Here is an 18373-nt window from a genome sequence, read left to right as displayed (position 1 = left end):
CAGCAACTAAAATAAAAGCAACATCAAAGTTTTACGCCAGAATAAATTGTGTCAATAAAGTTATTGTCTTGTATTTTATACTATTTTATAATATTTGTCTTCTGCAAATATAAAGTAATTTTAATAAATATTACAAATATTAATTATTATTTGAAACATTTCATTAAACAGACCCGTCTGGGCTCTCCAAGTATGTACTGTACAGGAGCTGTACAAACACTGGCATTCAGGTTGAGGCCGGCGATTTTTAAGCAAGAAACAGCTGTTGGCCAGTTTTTGGGTAAATCTGAAGGGACATGAAGATTATAACCTGTTTAAAAAAAAAAAAAGTTTGACTGAATGAGGGAGAGAACTCAAACGACACGTTTTGGGTGGGTCTGGGGGAAGGGAATAACCTGGAGGAAAGCGATTCAAATGCCGTAACGGGGCTGGGACAGAGAAATAAAAGCAAGACATCTGTATTCATTACAAAAGAGTTGGTACTGTGGGGAGAAGGGGAACAGGAAGGAGGAGGCCATAATTATCACCAGTAGGATGTAGTCGGTTAAATAGTACTTTGCAGATTATGGGAAAACGCACAACAGGTCTTTGTGAGGAATGCCAAGAGTCGTTGTCAATTTACCATGTAGTGGCAGCAGCAGAGAAAGAGATTCTGATGGTGGGGCTGCGGAAATGAGGGCTTAAAGAGGTAACATTAAATAGCATAGTTTAAGATGGAAGTAGAGCTTGAGGGGGGGAGACATTTGTTGCGTTTTTTGGATACTACAATACATAAACTAATAATTATGTACATGAACATAAATAATATATAAACTTCCAGTAGATGGCAGTAATGCGACATTGGGGATGCAAGAAGAAGAACACGAACAAGAACAAGAACAAGAACACGAACAAGAACAAGCACTGCGTCCAACCGGCGGTTGATTATGACGCCACATGACGTCAGACGACGCGGCATCGCGCAAGCGCAGTATACTGAGCGGCAGAGAGCGGTGCGGGTGCGGTGTGGTTATTCCGAGCAACATGGGACCGACAGGTGAGTGATCTGTGATTTACTGAAACAAACTCCACAAACTGGCAGTCACACTCTTGAAATATTAATATTAATATTCAACCAGTTGCACGGTGTGTGTGGAGACCGCGGCTAGTCGCTATCAGTAGCAGGCTAGCTCACCGTGGAAAGGCAGGGTTTCTGCTCATCCCCGGTTTAAATAGTTTATATTTGATTAAATAGGTTTATATCTGTTTAAGTAGTTTTATATTAGATTGAATAGGTTTATAGATATGTAAACAGGTCCATATCGGCTCATCCACCCAGTCAACACTGTCTTTTGCGCCACAATGTGATGATGTTTCTTAATCCACTTCAATGAGTTAAACCTGAAACCTCTAAGGTGTGTGTGTGTGTGTGTGTGTGTGTGTGTGTGTGTGTGTGTGTGTGTGTGTGTGTGTGTGTGTGTGTGTGTACATGACCACATAACTAATACAAATGTCTATTTTTAGTTTAGGAATAATATTTGTTTAAAGTGGTAATCCGTGGGATTATTTTCTGAGAAATTAATCACATATTTCATTTTTTAACTGGCAATGTTTGTGTTCTGCATTTGCTCCTCTATGCTGTTGTCATTGTTGGTGGTCTGGTCTGCCATAGTGAGTTAACTAAAGCAGCGTAGCTAGCCTTGGATAGTAAACTATCGATGTGGATGAACATTGACAAAAAATATCCAAGAATACCAACAAATCAGTATATCAGAAACATTTCTGTGGAAAGAAAGTGCCAAATCCAGCTAAATAAGCATTGTACAAAGTGTTGTTTTGAAAGCGTTAATTTGGAGCATGGACGAAACAAACACGTCAACATTTTGTTTCCACTTAAATTTAAACTATAAATGTTCTCTTCCATCCTAGTTAAAAGAAAAATAAGAAATAGTGAACTCAAACAAATGTGTCACACAATGTAATTTATTGACAGTTTACAGAATGGTATAGAACGACACAATGGCATTTGCACCAATCGTGACAAGGGGAGCTTGAAAAGAATAGAAAGTTTGGGGGCTTGCGCAGAGAACACCACAAGAACCCATATCACAGTGTCAATTTGTTGTTATCTTGTTGTAAATATGTCTTTTGCGTCAAAAACTTTTACTTCTTTTTAAGTATGCCTCCACCGTTAGATTGAGTGTTAGGTTTAGGTGTAGTGTCAGGTTTTGGTTGAGTGTCGAATGGAGTGTCAGGTTTAGGTATAGTGTCAGGTTAAGTGTCGAGTGTAGTGTCAGGTTTAGGTTTATTGTTAGGTTTAGGTGCAGTGTCAGGTTCAGGTTTAGTGTCTGGATTAAGTTGAGTGTCAGCGCTGCTCCTCTATACTGTAAACACTAATATTTTTAATACTGTGATAATACTGTTTTAAGAAACTGTGTTTTGTGTCCATCCGTCTAGGAGAGGGAGTGCAGGGGGGCGTGGGGCAGAACCGGCTGTGCTGGGACCTGGGTCCGGCGCAGATCCTTCAGCAGGCCGAACAGCTGATGGTCCGCACGAAGGAGGTGTACGATGCCGTGGGGGCACTTGAACTGGACCAGGTCTCCTTCCAGAACACCCTGAAAGCCCTGGCCGATGTGGAGGTGGACTATACCGGTGTGGAGAACACACACACACACACACACACACACACACACACACACACACACATATTCATAAAGTACACTCCACTGAAACAGCCCTCCTTAAGGTTTCAAATGATATCTTAATGGTTGCAGATGCTGGCTAGTGTTCAGTTTTGGTTTTATTAGACCTTAGTGCAGCATTCGGTATTGTTGACCACCACATAGTAATCCACAGGCTAAAACACCTGATGGGCATTTCTGGGATTGTATTAAGTGGTTCTCCTATCTCCAATCTCAACGATAAGACTCTTTCAGTCTCTGTAGGTGATTTTGTGTCAGACACTGCTGCTCCTTCATGGGCTGCGGCCTCCAGCGTTTGGACTTGGGGCCTATTTTATTCTCCATACATGCTTACACTAGGACAAATAATCAGTAGTTTGAGAAACATCTTGTCATTTGCGTGCGGATGACATCCAGTTATGTTTTTCCTTCAATCCTGATGAGCTTTAAAGACTTTCTGTGTTGAACAACTGTTTGAATGCAATTAGGAACTGGAAATAATTTTCTGCAGTTAAATTCAGATGAAACTGAATCCTTGACAATTGCTCCTGACTACCTTCACTCAGTGATCAGGCACAACCTGGGTGCCCTATCCTTGTTTTCACGGTCTAGTCTGCGTAATCTTGGTGGGATTTTTGACCAATCCATGAGTTTTGATGCTCGTGTAAGGAAGCTGACTCGATCATGTTTCTTTCACTTAAGAAACATAGCCAAACATAGGTCTGTTGTGTCAAGAGCTGAAAGGGAGTTGCTAATACATGCCTTCATCTCATCATGTTTGGACTACTGTAATTCTTTTTACCCTCCTTAATAAAGCTTCTTTGGACATTTACAAACCATCCAAAACTCGGTTGCTAAGCTTTTAACACGATCCAACCGATGGTACCACATTACACCCATTTTAACCTCTCTGCACTGGCTTCCTGCTTATTTTGGATATTGTTATCTTATTTAAAATGGATTATACATCTCCACAACAACCACTAAGAAGCCCAGAGCAGGTTGGAGGGTTGTGGAAACTCGGGTCTTTCTGGTCCGTTCTGGTCCAGTTCATCCTTTTTCGTTCTGGTCCGGTCCATTCTGGGCTGGTCCAGGTCATTCTGGTCCAGGTCATTCCGGCCCATTCTGGTCCAGTTGCTTGTTCTTTGTGGGCTATTGGAAAATCTTTGTGTCGGCAGAAAAGCGACTCCTCTGATCAGCACTTTGCTCACAAAGCTGCTGGGATTTGTTCTGCGCAGCAAAGCGGCTTTCAAAACAAAGGCTTTTTAGAGTCAGCGGGGCCTCGTTAGGGGGGGGCCACTGCGCTTACATTTATACACCTTAACCACCAGATGGCTCCATAAACACCATAGATGTAGAAGCTGAACCCGCAGGGTGATGTTCACTCAGGACTGGATGTGTAGCGCCCCCTAGCCCCCCCGTACTTGGTGTTCTACTAGAAACCGTTGTTCAAGATTCAAGAGGTTATTTGTCACATACATAGACATATGGGCATACATATATGCAGTGAAATGTCATGACACCCCCTTTTCCACATTGAACAGCAAAATAAAAAAGGAATTTCTAATGCGTGTGTGTGTGTGTGTGTGTGTGTGCGTGTGTGTGCGTGTGTGTGTGCGTGTGTGTGCGTGTGTGTGTGCGTGTGTGTGTGTGCCTGTGCCTGTGCCTGTGCGTGTGCCTGTGTGTGTGTGTGTGTGTGTGTGTGTGTGTGTGTGTGTGTGTGTGTGTGTGTGTGTGTGTGTGTGTGTGTGTGTGTGTGTGTGTGTGTGTGTGTGTGTGTGTGTGTGTAGTGCAGAGGAACATGCTGGACTTCCCGCAGCACGTCTCTCCCTCTAAGGAGGTTCGCTCTGCGAGCACAGAGGCCGACAAGAAGCTCTCTGAGTTTGACGTGGAGATGAGCATGAGGGAGGATGTCTACCAGAGGATCGTAGCCCTGGAGGTGAGGGGGAGGTGGGAGGACATCTACAAGAGGGTCGTAGCCCTGGAAGTTAAGAACATCTTAGTGGTTCTTAAGGATGGATACACATAGGAATGGATGTAACGGTGTAGTTCTCTTACTGCAGAAGAAGCTGGATGCTGACAGTGTGACTCCAGAGTCCATGAGGTTCATGGAGCGTCTGCTCAAACTGGGGAGGAGGAATGGCCTGCACCTCCCCAAACACACTCAGGAAGTAAGGACACACACAGGAAGTAACATAGCTTGCACCTCCCAAAGCACACACAGGGAGTAAGGACACACATAGGAAGTAACACATAAGAACTAACAGATTAGAGCTTGACTTTTGGATCCGATGTCGAGCCCGATTTTGGAGAGCCTTAGCCCACCTATTACTGATGTTTTGACTGATATTTTGTCAAAAGGTTCAAAATCTTCAAATTAATTTGAAAAACATATTTTATTAAAGTTTCTATATTTTAGAACATTTAAAGTATATTATAAACAAACAAATAAACACACAAATAACTTTTTGATAGATACAAAAAAAGTAAAAGATATTAAAAAAAAAAAATGTAATTTTTTTTTTGCCGAGTTTCAGTGAACACATCATCACTTCCGAAAAACAAATTTGTTTTTCCGGGTTTCCCATAAACGCAGCATCGCTTCCTGCTTAGAGCCGTGTCAGTGTCTAAACGTGAGTGTAAACAAACATGGATGGATTTATAATGCTTAGTCGGACTTCTGTGCTTATTTTGCTGAGTTACTTAAAACTACTGTAAAACAGACAAGTACAGGATACATAATATTATATTCTAATCAATGTATTTTGGTTTATTATACTCTATACTATTTAAAAATCGGGACACATCTGCTGCATAACTGCTGTTCCCGATGTTTTCATAAAAGTCAAATAATGCCTGATATAGCGGCCAATCCGATATATCGGGCCTTACATAAGGACACACAGAAAGTAAGGACACAGGAAGTAGGAACATACAAGAAGTAGGAACACACACACACAAACACACACACACACACACACACAGGAAGTAATGTGTGGCTTCTCCTCCTCCAGGAGATCAAACGCATCAAGAAGATGATCAGCAACCTGTGCATCGACTTCAACAAACACCTGAACGAGGACACCACCTGCCTGGGCTTCACCCGGGAGGAGCTGGGTAATTACACAGTATTGACTACACCCCCTGCCTGGGCTTCACCCGGGAGGAGCTGGGTAATTACACAGTATTGACTACACCACCTGCCTGGGCTTCACCCAGGAGGAGCTGGGTAACTACACCCTATTAACTACCCCACCTGCCTGGGCCTCACCTGGGAGGAGCCTGGTAACTACACCACCTGTCGGGCTTCACCCAGGAGGAGCTGGGTACAACACCTTTTTACTACACCCTATTAACTACACCACCTGCCTGGGCTTCACCTGGGAGGAGCTGGGTAACTACATCGTATTTACTACACCCTGGTATCTACAACACCGGCCTGGGCTTGGGAGTAGCAGGGTAACTACACCATTTAAACTACACCTTATTAACTACACCACCTTCCTGGGCTAGCGCCTACCTTAGTAACTTCACTACTTGCCTAGACGTCACCTGGGAGGAGCAGGATTGCTCCATACATATAGTAAAGCTCCACCCGCTGTGCTGCAGGCGGTCTACCTGAGGACTTCCTGAGTTCCCTGGAGCAGGATGGTGAGCGGTTGAAGATCACCCTGAAGTATCCGCACTACTTTCCCACCATGAAGAAGTGCTTCGTACCTGAGACCCGGCAGCAGCTGGAGGAGGCCTTCAACTCCCGCTGCAAAGAGGTGGAGCAAGATCGCATGACCCATGACACCCCATCACTCCCATCATGTGGAAACTTGTCATGTCATACGTGTCATAATTACTTAATGTGATTAACTGCATCTTGTAAAGCTGGTGTGACCTTATAAGAAACTGATAACGTCCATCCAGACGGTCATTATCTCTAAATAACTGACAGGGTGACCAGGTCTGGTATCTTTCTGGAGGAGATTATTTAGTGATAATGACTGTCTGGATGGCTTATAACAAGTATGACCAGTTTTATAACTAGCATGTCGAAATGAAGAGCTTCCACTGAGAAAATCATACAAACGTAGAGAACAAGTCAATTCGTCTGACTCTGAAGTCTGAATCGTGGAGTAAGACCGTTCAACTTTTTTCACCATTTTTGTGCTCAGGTTTTTTTTTGGCGAGTCTGTAATAGTGGCTCGATGACACACTGGAGCCCTACTTAGCATTGACCCTCCCCTTACACTATATAAAGCCTATATTGCATTTGCATCATTGGGCTAGAGCACAGGTTCCCAACCATTGCGATCAGCGCAAGGCATTGGAGCCTTCGGAGCGATCTTTTCTCCAAACGAAGCAAATAAAAGCTGTGTTTCTGTTGTAGATGTATTTAATTTAATCCCTTCCCTAATTGAGCAAAACAAAAAAAAGCCTTGTGCCGTGTCACGCATGGCAACCTCTGGGCGGGTTGAAATCGTGGCGGGTTGAAATGACGCACTGGAGTCATGCTTAGCATTGCCCCTCCCCTAACACTATACTTTATGAAGCCTAGAGTGCATCAGCTTCATTGGGCCAGAGCAGAGGTTCCCAACCACTGCTATCCGAGCGATGGAGCAGCTCCGCGGACATCAGGGGCGTTTGTTTTTATTGTAGACTAGTATATACACCAGACAGACAGATTTTTAGATGTATTTGATTTAGGGATTTTAAAGACCGTTTTTTTCACGAGTCGGCATGTCGGAGGCATTTACCCAGATAGGCCTATTTATTTTCCCATCGAATATGAATTTGCTTTTTCCACACTTAATCACCACAGCATTTCAGAGCAGACAATATTGCTTATTTTTTTTCACTATTTTGAAATCAAATCTTTTATACTTAGCGATTATTATTTTCTTTTTTTAATCATTCAAATTTGGCCGGGTGGTTAATAACACTTTTTTCTGTGGTGTGACAAACTCAGAACACATACACTTTTGCTTTACACAGACTTTAATCATTGCCCTGAAATGTGTTTTTCTTTTAAAATTTGCGAAATCTGTTATTTTTGAGAATTGAGGTTATTACTGTCCAGTCGCCTTTCACGTGAAGCTTCCTGTGATGCGGCCATCCCACTTAGCTCGCTCTGGTACAGCGTTAAATTGCTCATGTTGTGGAGGGTGGTGCTGAGTGTCTGGTCTACCTGCAGGAGAACTCCTCCATCCTGAAGGAGCTGCTGGAGCTCCGCACCCAGAAGAGCTCCCTGCTAGGCTTCAGCACCCACGCCGACTTCGTCCTGGAGATGAACATGGCCAAGACTGGGAAGACGGTGGCTGCCTTCCTGGGTAGGTCACAGATTACATGTCTCTGTACTGAGAAGTACGCTGGAAGGAAGACGTACTGTTGCACGCATAGTAGTAAGCGACTTTGCAGACTTTGTCCAGAAACTAGAGTTTGATCAGTTGATTAAATAAAACAGGAAGAGATATTATTTCAGATTGATGGTATCAGAGCAGCTGTTTGAGTCTTCACTCCTTCCTCCTGGTTCAAAGACAAGGTTTTTTTGCCGTTCATGTTCATGATTACCTTTTGTTATCAGTTTTTATTGTATTTGTAAAAAACTATTAACTAACTATATTTGTTTTCCTGCTGGAATGATCATATTTTCTTTACATAAGTGAGGTTTAATTTAATGGAGGGGAAAAGTATTTGTTTGTTAATGTTAGGGCCATTACATTAGCTTGTATATGTGGTTGATCTATACCAGGCTCTGTAATTATTATTTTAACCAAGTACACATCTTTTCAATTGACCGCTATTGGGAATAAACCTCCAGGAAGAATAGACCAGATGTCGAACACAAGGCAAAGGTTCTAGGAGCCTCGTGTTGTGTGAATGGCAACATTGAACATGACAGCGTTAAACATGACAGCGTTAACGTGGCAGTGACGTGACGCTCTTGGTGTGGAGTGGGGATAAGGCAGCCCACCCTGGTTCTAACCCGCAGACTCTTCCCTCTCTTCAGAGGAACTGGCCCGAAAGCTGAAGCCCCTGGGGGAGGAGGAGAGGGTCATCCTCCTCAAGCTAAAGGAGGAGGAGTGCAAGAAGAGAGGGCTGCCTTTCAGTGGAGAGCTGTACGCCTGGGACACCCGCTACTTCATGACCCAGGTAGCAAGACGCTAGCAGCATTAGCATATCACTCTGTGTGGTGGTAGATTCAGTAACATTTACTTTAGTATTCATCAGCAGATCTTGATAGGCATAAAGTACAGCACGTTCACTATGATTATCTTGGTTAAAACAGTTCCTGTTCTGGTGGGTGGAGGGCTGAAAGGTTTCTCCTGGGTTCTGGTGGGTGGAGGGCTGAAAAGCTTCCTTCTGGGTTCTGGTGGATGGAGGGCTGAAAGGTTCCTCCTGGGTTCCTTTGATAGGTGGAGGAGACGCAGTACGCTGTAGACCAGAACCTGATGAAGGAGTACTTTCCCATGGAGGTGGTGACTCAGGGCCTGCTGGGCATCTACCAGGAGCTGTTGGCTCTGTCCTTCCAGCTAGTGGACGGCGCCCCCGTGTGGCATCCTGACGTAACACTCTACAGTGTGAAGGACCGCCAGACGGGCCAGCTGATTGGTCAGTTCTACCTGGACCTGTTCCCCAGGTGAGCAGAACCTTTAGAACATTTATAATGTGGCGTCTCGTGTTTTTGTTGCAATTCCTTTCTTTCTTGTTTGTATCTTTTATATAGACGTTTACAGTTTGCAGGTTTATGAGCTGTTAAGTTTTTATTTAGGCCCAATACATGTGTATAAACCTGTGCATAAACCTTCTGAAACACCTTTCTTGAACCTTCAGAATTTTTCTCTTTGACTGAATCCAACCAAATCAGTTCCATGTAGCTCACACTCGGGGGAAACTCATCATGAAGTTCATAGAACACTGAAAGAGATAGAAAATGAAAGATATGTAGAAATCCAGAGAATCTCTTCTCGTCTCGCTGTGCGACATCGCGGGTACAGAGGGGGCTAACTTCACAATTCAGTACTACATCCTTCAGTCTTTTCACATGTTTTCAGCAATTGCTTTTTTTAACATGGATAATGTGTTTAGAAACAAATCACTGAAATCACTTGACAGGGATGGTACTCACATCCTGTTCAGTTTCTTTGGTTCATTGGACCCGAATGATTTCAGACATCCAACTTAACTGTATTAACTGAAGTTTGACCAGATTCCAGTGTTGATGGTATTGATCTAGTACCTGCTTCCTGTCTCTCTCTCTACTTCCTGCAGGGAGGGGAAGTACAGCCACGCGGCATGCTTTGGCCTACAGCCTGGCTGCCTGCTCCCCGACGGCAGCCGCCAGATCTCTGTAGCCGCCATGGTGGCCAACTTCAGCAAGCCCACGGCCGACGCCCCGTCGCTGCTGCAGCACGACGAGGTGGAGACGTACTTCCACGAGTTCGGCCACGTCATGCACCAGCTCTGTGCCCAGGTACACGCTGTGAAGTAACTCTGCTCTAAATATTGATGAAAATACGTTTTGACAGATCTTAGTCTCACGCTTTCCTCTGCTTGATCATAGTATTTTATCATAGTCTCAGTGGGTATTGAGTGTAAATAACCCATGGCAGGCGGAGTATGCCATGTTCAGTGGGACGCACGTGGAGCGTGATTTTGTGGAGGCGCCATCCCAGATGCTGGAGAACTGGGTGTGGGAGAAGGAGCCGCTGCAGAGGATGTCCAGGCACTACAAGACAGGAAGTCCCATCCCTGAGACACTGCTGGACAAACTCATCAAGTCCCGACTCGCCAACACCGGTCACTACACAGATTAACATTGTTCATATTAATGTAGTTCATATTCATGAAATTCATATTTGTAAAGTTAATATTCATAAACATCGAACAAAAACTTTGAATATCTGTCAGAATGTAAGGTCATTTTATATAATATTATATATGCTATTGTATTCTTTATCCCGGTTCCAGGCCTGTTCAACCTGCGGCAGATCGTTCTGGCCAAAGTGGACCAGGCCCTTCACACAAGCACCGGACTGGACCCTGCGGAGCAGTACGCCAAGCTGTCCCTGGAGATCCTGGGGGTGCCAGCCTCCCAGGGTGCGTGCGTGCGCACAAACACTCACACTCACACTCACACACTCACACTCACACACACACACACACACACACACACACACACACACACACACACACACCCCTCAACCCCTCCTCCTGACTTGTGACCTCTGACCCCTCTCATTGACCTCTGACCCCTCCTCCTGACATTTCACCCCTCTCGGGTTCCAGGTACCAACATGCCGGCCACCTTTGGCCACCTGGCCGGCGGCTACGATGCTCAGTACTACGGTTACCTGTGGAGCGAGGTGTTCTCCATGGACATGTTCTACGCTCGCTTCAAGCAGGAGGGCATCATGAACCCCCAGGTCTGTCACACCTAGACACTATCTAGATCAGGGGCAGGCAAACTTTGTGGTTCAAGGGCCGGAGAGAGTTTTGCAGGCCATGCGAGGGGCCTCATTCCGAGTTTATAATTTATAAATTTCCTTCATGCTAAATGAACAACTGCAAAATGAGTATTCCTTATGATATTGATGTATTTTCTCAGATCTTTTTTAACAGTAGTGCATAATTAGCTGATTAGTTTTATCAACAGTGCTATTTTTTTTTTCATTGCATAAAGTTTCTATACCATATAGTTTCGCTCCACTTTAAAGTTTCTAAACCTTTACATTTTGCTTCAAAACACATTCAGTTATATGACAATACTTTTCCTTTTCATAACCCTTTTTATCAGTACATTTAGTAGTAGGGCTATCAAAAATTTTAATCAATTTAAGTAATGTGATCTTTAATTAATAAATCAAATAAATCACATATATTAATTTGCAATGAACTACTACTTTGATAAGAAGAACAATCTTTAATTATCACACACCACACTACAACACCTGCGCACACACACACACGCACACACACGCACACACACATACGCACACGCACACACATGCTTTGGATGGTGGCCGGTGAAATGAGGCCTCTGCATTTAACCCATCCTGGCTTGTCCTTCCTCTGGGGGGGCAGCCAGGAGCAGTGGGCAGCATTCGTTGACGCACCCGGGGACCTGGTGACAAGTGTCCATCGCTGGTCAGACGACGATGTGTGCATGTTTTTGGTGGGGGTCCTTACTGACGTTAGGTGGAGGAAACCCCATGTGAGCATGGGGAGAAAATGCAAACTTCACGGTGCCAACAGCGCCCCAGGTGGGAATCGAACCAGCTTTTAAATTTAGCCTAAGGTTGTTTTAGGCATTTGCTAACTAACAATGTAGAGAATAAAGATGAATACTTCATTTAAAAATACGCCTTTTAATTAACTTTCTTGCTGATACAAAAGATAGAGATTCCAATATCCATTCTTCTGTAAAAATCTTAAACCAAGGATAAGCAAAGTAGCAGCAATAAAAATTAAACACAACTGCAGCAGCTTCCCCTTAATAAAATAAATCAAACAATCCATCTTCATTTTAAATAAATAAACAAGAGGGCAAGTTACAGTTTTCAGAGTTACTGTGAACGGTCAAAGCAGCATCACTCAGCCTGTGAACGCAGCACGCAGAACGCAGTGGTGCTACGCCACTTCCTGCTGTCTCTTGACCTGATACAAACTACTCTCTGTGTCTTCTAACGAGAACTAGTCTACTAATAAATCAATTGCAGATGGCGTCGTTCTCTCAGACTGATTAAAAAATAAATAAATAAATAAATAAATAAAAATGCTCGAATGGAACTTGGGCTGAGTTAACAGTGAAATGTTCCCACACTTGCAAGGTCTTTGGTCTTGAAGGTGTTGTTATCGCACTGTTGTTCACTTCACTCTAGAGCCGGGGTGTCAAACTCATTTTCAGCCCGGGCCACATCAGCATTATGGTTGCCCTCAAAGGGCCATAAATTTAACACTGTATATATGTAACTACTCCTTAGTCAGTCTCTGCATTTGATTATTATTTATTCAAATATTGTACATGCATTTACATAAATGTAAAATTATATGTAAGCACATTGCTCTGTGTTATCATAACATAAACCCTTTAATTTATCAGGTTGAAAAACCCACATTACTCCATCAATCAAAGATCACATTTTTCAAGTGAATAACAAAGATAAATATCATCAAACACAAGTTTTTACATCATTATCTTTGTTCAAAACTTTTTTGTCACTGAGAGAGGGGCAGAACTTTGGTACAACAAATAATTGTGGGCTGCTAAGAACATGTGTGACATGTAATTAACTAAAAATAGGATTGTCTCAGTTCACAGCTATATTGGTCAAGTTCTGGGTGAAGTTGATGAGGTGATGCACACATTGCAGGTGCACCATCGGTAGTTAGCTCCACCAATTTTTCCCAGGGTCATTTAGTTTTACTTACGGAACCTCTCCACCGCATCAAAAAGTCCCTCCCCGTCGTTGTCCCATGCGTAGCAACTACATCCAAGAGCTCCTCACTGACAGTGAAGTCTTCCTTCACGCCTCTTATAAAATTGGATAGATGCGCTGTGTCCGGGTTGTCTGTGCTTTCATCAACCGCTAATGAAAAAGCCAGGTAAATGCGTGTCTCTTTGGCCGGCTGTGTTTTCAGATTGCCTGCTAGTTCCTTAACTTGGTCTGCGATGGTGTTTCTTGACAAACTTTTACATTTTTGAAAAGTCTGTATCTGGTCGGGCCCTTTAGCATGCACCGCTTCAAAGATGCACCCTCTGAAAAACACTTGGAGGCTCGGGCCATTTTCTTCAGCCACAATAAAGCGAGCTTTCACTGCTGCATCATTTTTGGCTGTAGCTTTTGTAAACATATTCTGCTGCGATTACAGTCCGCCTTCTAATTCTTGGACAATTTGATGTTTTTCTTGGAGGCTAAATTTAGCATACTTGGCTCAGTGTTTGGTGTCGTAAATTGTATTCCTTCATCACAGACACTGCCTTGTAACACAGAAGACGTACCGTTTTTACTCCTTGAAGCACAAACATGTATTCGCTTTCCCATCTTTCATTAAATTGCCTTCCCTCTCCATCAATTTTTTTCTTGTTGGACATTTAGGGATTATTTATACATCTTTTTCAACTCCATCACTTGTTAGAAAACTGCTTTAGTTAAACGCCGATATGGAAACACTGCAATCTAGTCGCAGGATGCCGTCATTTTGTGGGTCACAAAATTGACATGCATTGTGGGAGAGGTAGTTTGTGGTCACTGTATGCTGTAAAGCAGCATAGACTTCTTTTTTTAAGACAATCATATGCCTTTTAAGCTCTTGCGGGCCACATAAAATGACGTGGTGGGCTTGATTTAGCCCGCGGGCCTTGAGTTTGACACGTGTGCTCTAGAGCTTTCTGAAAGTCCGAAAAACACACGCGATAACGTCAACAACTAATTGACAATTAAATTTGTTGACTAACTAATTTGATCATATATTTGTCGACTACATTGATTATTCGTTGCACCCCTGATATCAATATTTCCTAGGAAAAGCCCCCAAATGAAGATATTTTATTTTCATTTTTCATCAGTCCATCTGGGTGTTTTTTGTAGTTTGATTTTCCATTGAGAGGGCCAAGCAGAGTCTTTCACTGATGCGCCGTTTGGCTATTGCAACTCTGGCACTGAGGTAAACAAAGAGGAAGAGCCGGCTCTACCACGCATGTCTGCTGCGGATAATTTCTGGTTCTGATGAAAACATGACACCTGGGTAGACATGCAAATTTTCGTCCCTTTACCGGCACACGCTGACGTTTCGGACATTGGCGCGTAAATAGACAGGAATGTCTGTGTATCACTGATCATTCATATCCAATTTAGAATCCAAAATCAGAAGTTATTGACTTTAAACCGCATTGGGGACCGTGAAATGTTTTGAGTGTGGAGATTACTCCGTGGGGAGCACAGCGGAGAACCCCCACACCTGAGCCACTCCAGCACCATCCCAGGCCAGTCTCCGAACCAGAGCAGAACACGCTGCTGAAGGACCAGCATCGTGTGCTGCCAGTGGACAGGGTGCAGGCATGGTTACTTGATGCTGCTTCTACTGGGTTTTTTTTTTCCAATCACACTGGAACCATGACATGCCACTTTTCAGGCACGTTCGTGCTGTTGAACGTGACACACCAGAAAAAAAACAACAAATGCATACTTGTCCACTGGAAATGGGAAAGGCGTTGATCACCTATTTTTAGCATTAAAAAAAATAAAAATAAAAAAACCCAGGTATACCCGCTAATTTTGGTGTAAAAACGGTATTAGACTTTCGGCTTCTCTTTTGCACCTGGAACAAACAATACAAAAAATACGATTGTTTTATAACAATTATTAATAAAACAATTATTTCTAAACAAAACGTTCTTGAAATAAAAACAAAACAAATTACAGTTATCAGAGTTCCATTGAATGCAGCATTACATCCGAGCTCCATGAACGCATCACTTTCTGCTTTTGAACCCTTTCATCTGGAGAACCATGTATCTGCCCCGTGCCTGGATCTAATCCATTAGTTCATCAATTGTGGATGGTGTCGCTTTCTCGGAGGGTTTAAAAAAAAAATAATAATAATAAATAGTGTGCGTGCGTGCATGCAGCCCTAGACCGCGGACCTCACCAGGTGCAAATGAGCACCCAGACACGAAACCTGGACATACTGTATATAACAAATTGGATGATGATGACATGATGATCACGGATGACATGACGATGATGGATGATGATCACAAAGTGCCCCACTCCACAAACTAATCACAGTATGCCGACATTCTTTAATTCTAGTGTAATATTGTTAATTATGATTCATATCCGTGGGCTGGATTAAATGTGACAGTGGCTGGTGAAATGTGGACCATGTCTCCCAAATCTACTCGAAAGTTTTTTTTATTTAATTTTTTCAAATTAGGAATGTTTAAATGTGGACGAACCCATTCAATATAACAAACAACAGTTTTTGAATCACTCAATACTTATAGTTTGTCACTAAAGTAAGCTTGTTTTCATCTCTGTGGCTTGGTCTGGGGTGCATTGTGTAGGCATGGTGATCGATTTGCATCTTTGGTTTCACTGGCTGTTGTTCCAGAGTTTAGTTTGAAACCCCTCCTATAATCAAAACGCAACACAGCGTCATTGTCAACAGACATATGCCTGTTTTCAATCGATGATGAATGAAAGTTTCACAAGTTTTGTAACTTCTTATTTTTTTAACAATATTACAAAACAACAGATAAACACCAGAAGCAAGAAATTTCACTTCTCCTTGTAAATACATCTCAGTGTATTGCCCAACGCAAGGCGGTGGGGTGCTCCCAGACAACAACAGTTCCCAGAATGCACTGGTGATAGGTTTGAAAAGTGAAAGATAAAGTGCCACTTTGTCATTGTTATAAAACAAAAAATGCAGGAATTGGTAATGTTTAGAAGTTACAGAATAATAGAGGGACCATGCTACTATAGTGAGCTTGAACTTCAACTTGAAATTAAAGGATTAACTTGAATTATTCTCTTTTTTTTTATAAATTTATGATTCAAATAAGTTTTAAAAAAGAATAAATAAATAAATAGATAGATAACATAATCAGGGAGAGTATCATATATTTTTCAAGTGTTATTTTTTTAAACTCTACACACTTTTCATACTTTAACCCACTGACAATGACAGGTAGTCCAGTGAGGGAGTGGTTGGGGGTGAAGATAACTACATATTCTTCCCACCCATTACCTGCCTCTGAAGTGTGAAAAAGGATCAGGATTCAGGATCTTTGAGGCATTTTCTCTGCAAGAGGAATTTAGGTGTACCAACATTCCAAAATCATATCTTAAAATATTTTGAGATTTCAATGCTTGTTATATATCGAAAGCTGTAAGAAACTGAAAAATCACCTTGGACTTTTTGAGAACCAAAACACCAGTCACTGTCACAAATTGTCTCATGGGCCCAGTTTGCCCATGACTGACCTAAATACAACCCAACGACTACCTAAATACTACCCAACTACTACCTAAATACTACCTGTGGAGCAAGGTGTTCTCCATGGACATGTTTTATTCTCGCTTCAAGCAGGAGGGCATCATGAACCCCCAGGTCTGTCACTCCTAGATACTATCTATATGCTACCTTTATACAAAGTACTACCCAGATACTAAGTACTACCTAGATACTAACTAAATCCGACATAAATACAAACTCGTTTTTTAAAGGAAAGGTTTTAAACAAAGGGTTAAAAACCAGATGCTGACATTCCCATCATGCATCTGTTTTTTATGTTCCACTCCACTTCCTCGCTTAGCAATCATCACTGTAAAGCGCCTGTTAGCTGTCGCTAAGCAAAGGGATTGCAATAAAAGTCGCACAAAACCTTGTCAGACAAAACAATTACGATGCATCGTGGTGCATAATATCTGCTAAACCTACTAGTTTTATCATTTACACATGAAACTGAAACCATAGATATAATATATCTATGGTTCTCTATCCGTTTCTATGTTATAGAAACTGAAACCATACATATAGAAACTGAAACCATAGATATAGAAGTTGAAATTATAGCTATAGAAGGTGGTACTATAGATAGAGAAACTGTGTGTGTGTGTGTGTGTGTGTGTGTGTGTGTGTGTGTGTGTGTGTGTGTGTGTGTGTGTGTGTGTGTGTGTGTGTGTGTGTGTGTGTGTGTGTGTGTGTGTGTGTGTGTGTGTGTGTGTGTGTGTATAACATTTATTTATTTATTTAGATTATTTATAAAAAGCAAAGCTGGAACTATAGTTGGAGAAAATGTAGAAACTTTAGATGGAGAAACTGAAACATGAGCCCCTTTCCCACATGGAATCCATAACATTGCTGGATAACACGTATATAATGACACACATTGGCCTCCTTTGTGCAGAAGTTCCATATGGAGTCTGTTTCCATATTAGATGACTGTTACAGATACAGTGCCAAAATGGGTTAGGGTCAGAATGTTGTGTCCAGTGTAGATGCGCTTGGACAATCTGTCGACAACGGATGTACAATCTGAATCGGTTTTAGTTGTTTTTTTTTCCTGGCTCTCAGAGACCAGTGCTTCGGGTTTCCACCTCCTCGCCCCTCCCGGACGAACTCGGTCCTCTCCACGGACGGAGCAGGGTCAGACACTCTCACACACTTTCATTCAAATCCGTATTGGCATTTTCCAGGAAATTACCATTACTTGGTCGAGAGTGGGGAGTTCAACAGAACAACTTTTACGGAACATCGAAACCGGCTCCTTTTCCCAAATTACGCTTATATTGAACATTGCCAGTAGATTTACGGCATGTGGAAAAGGAGCTATAGCTATTGAAAATATAGAAATTGAAACTATAGATATACACACCATCGTGCCAGTGGACCTGGTAGTACACTGTGTACTGGATAGTACAAGATAATGTTATATAATATATGTTAACATGATATTGTATAATCCCCCCCCACCAGGTGGGTCTGGACTACAGGAGGTACATCCTGAAACCTGGAGGTTCACAGGATGCTGCAGAGATGCTGAGGAACTTCCTGGGACGGGAACCCAAACAGGAAGCCTTCCTGCTGAGCAAAGGACTGAGGGTGGAGGCCTCCTCCGCCACCCCCTGCCCCTGCTGGCGGCAAGCTAGCACCATGCTAGAATCATCCTAGCACCATGCTAGCACCATGCTAACCAATAAAGAGCTTCTTGTTCA

The 18373-nt window shown here is 42.7% G+C and overlaps 1 protein-coding gene across 1 annotated transcript; it reads left to right on the top strand.

Moving 5' to 3' along the window:
• The first annotated feature begins 988 nt into the window (after positions 1 to 988).
• thop1 (thimet oligopeptidase 1) lies at positions 989 to 18373 on the top strand. The gene is made up of 14 exons (XM_080003757.1): positions 989 to 1036; positions 2437 to 2631; positions 4451 to 4599; positions 4724 to 4831; positions 5675 to 5777; positions 6270 to 6427; positions 7843 to 7978; positions 8659 to 8801; positions 9065 to 9288; positions 9921 to 10122; positions 10262 to 10448; positions 10620 to 10748; positions 10938 to 11074; positions 18135 to 18373. Exons 1-14 carry the CDS (start codon positions 1024 to 1026, stop codon positions 18327 to 18329), a joined length of 2079 nt encoding a protein of 692 aa, XP_079859883.1. The 5' UTR covers positions 989 to 1023; the 3' UTR covers positions 18330 to 18373.

This window comes from Zeus faber (genome assembly GCF_960531495.2).
Source record: "Zeus faber genome assembly, chromosome: 1".
Taxonomy (NCBI): domain Eukaryota; kingdom Metazoa; phylum Chordata; class Actinopteri; order Zeiformes; family Zeidae; genus Zeus; species Zeus faber.
Note: the sequence above shows the minus strand (reverse complement) of the source record. Positions and strands in the feature narration are given on the sequence as shown.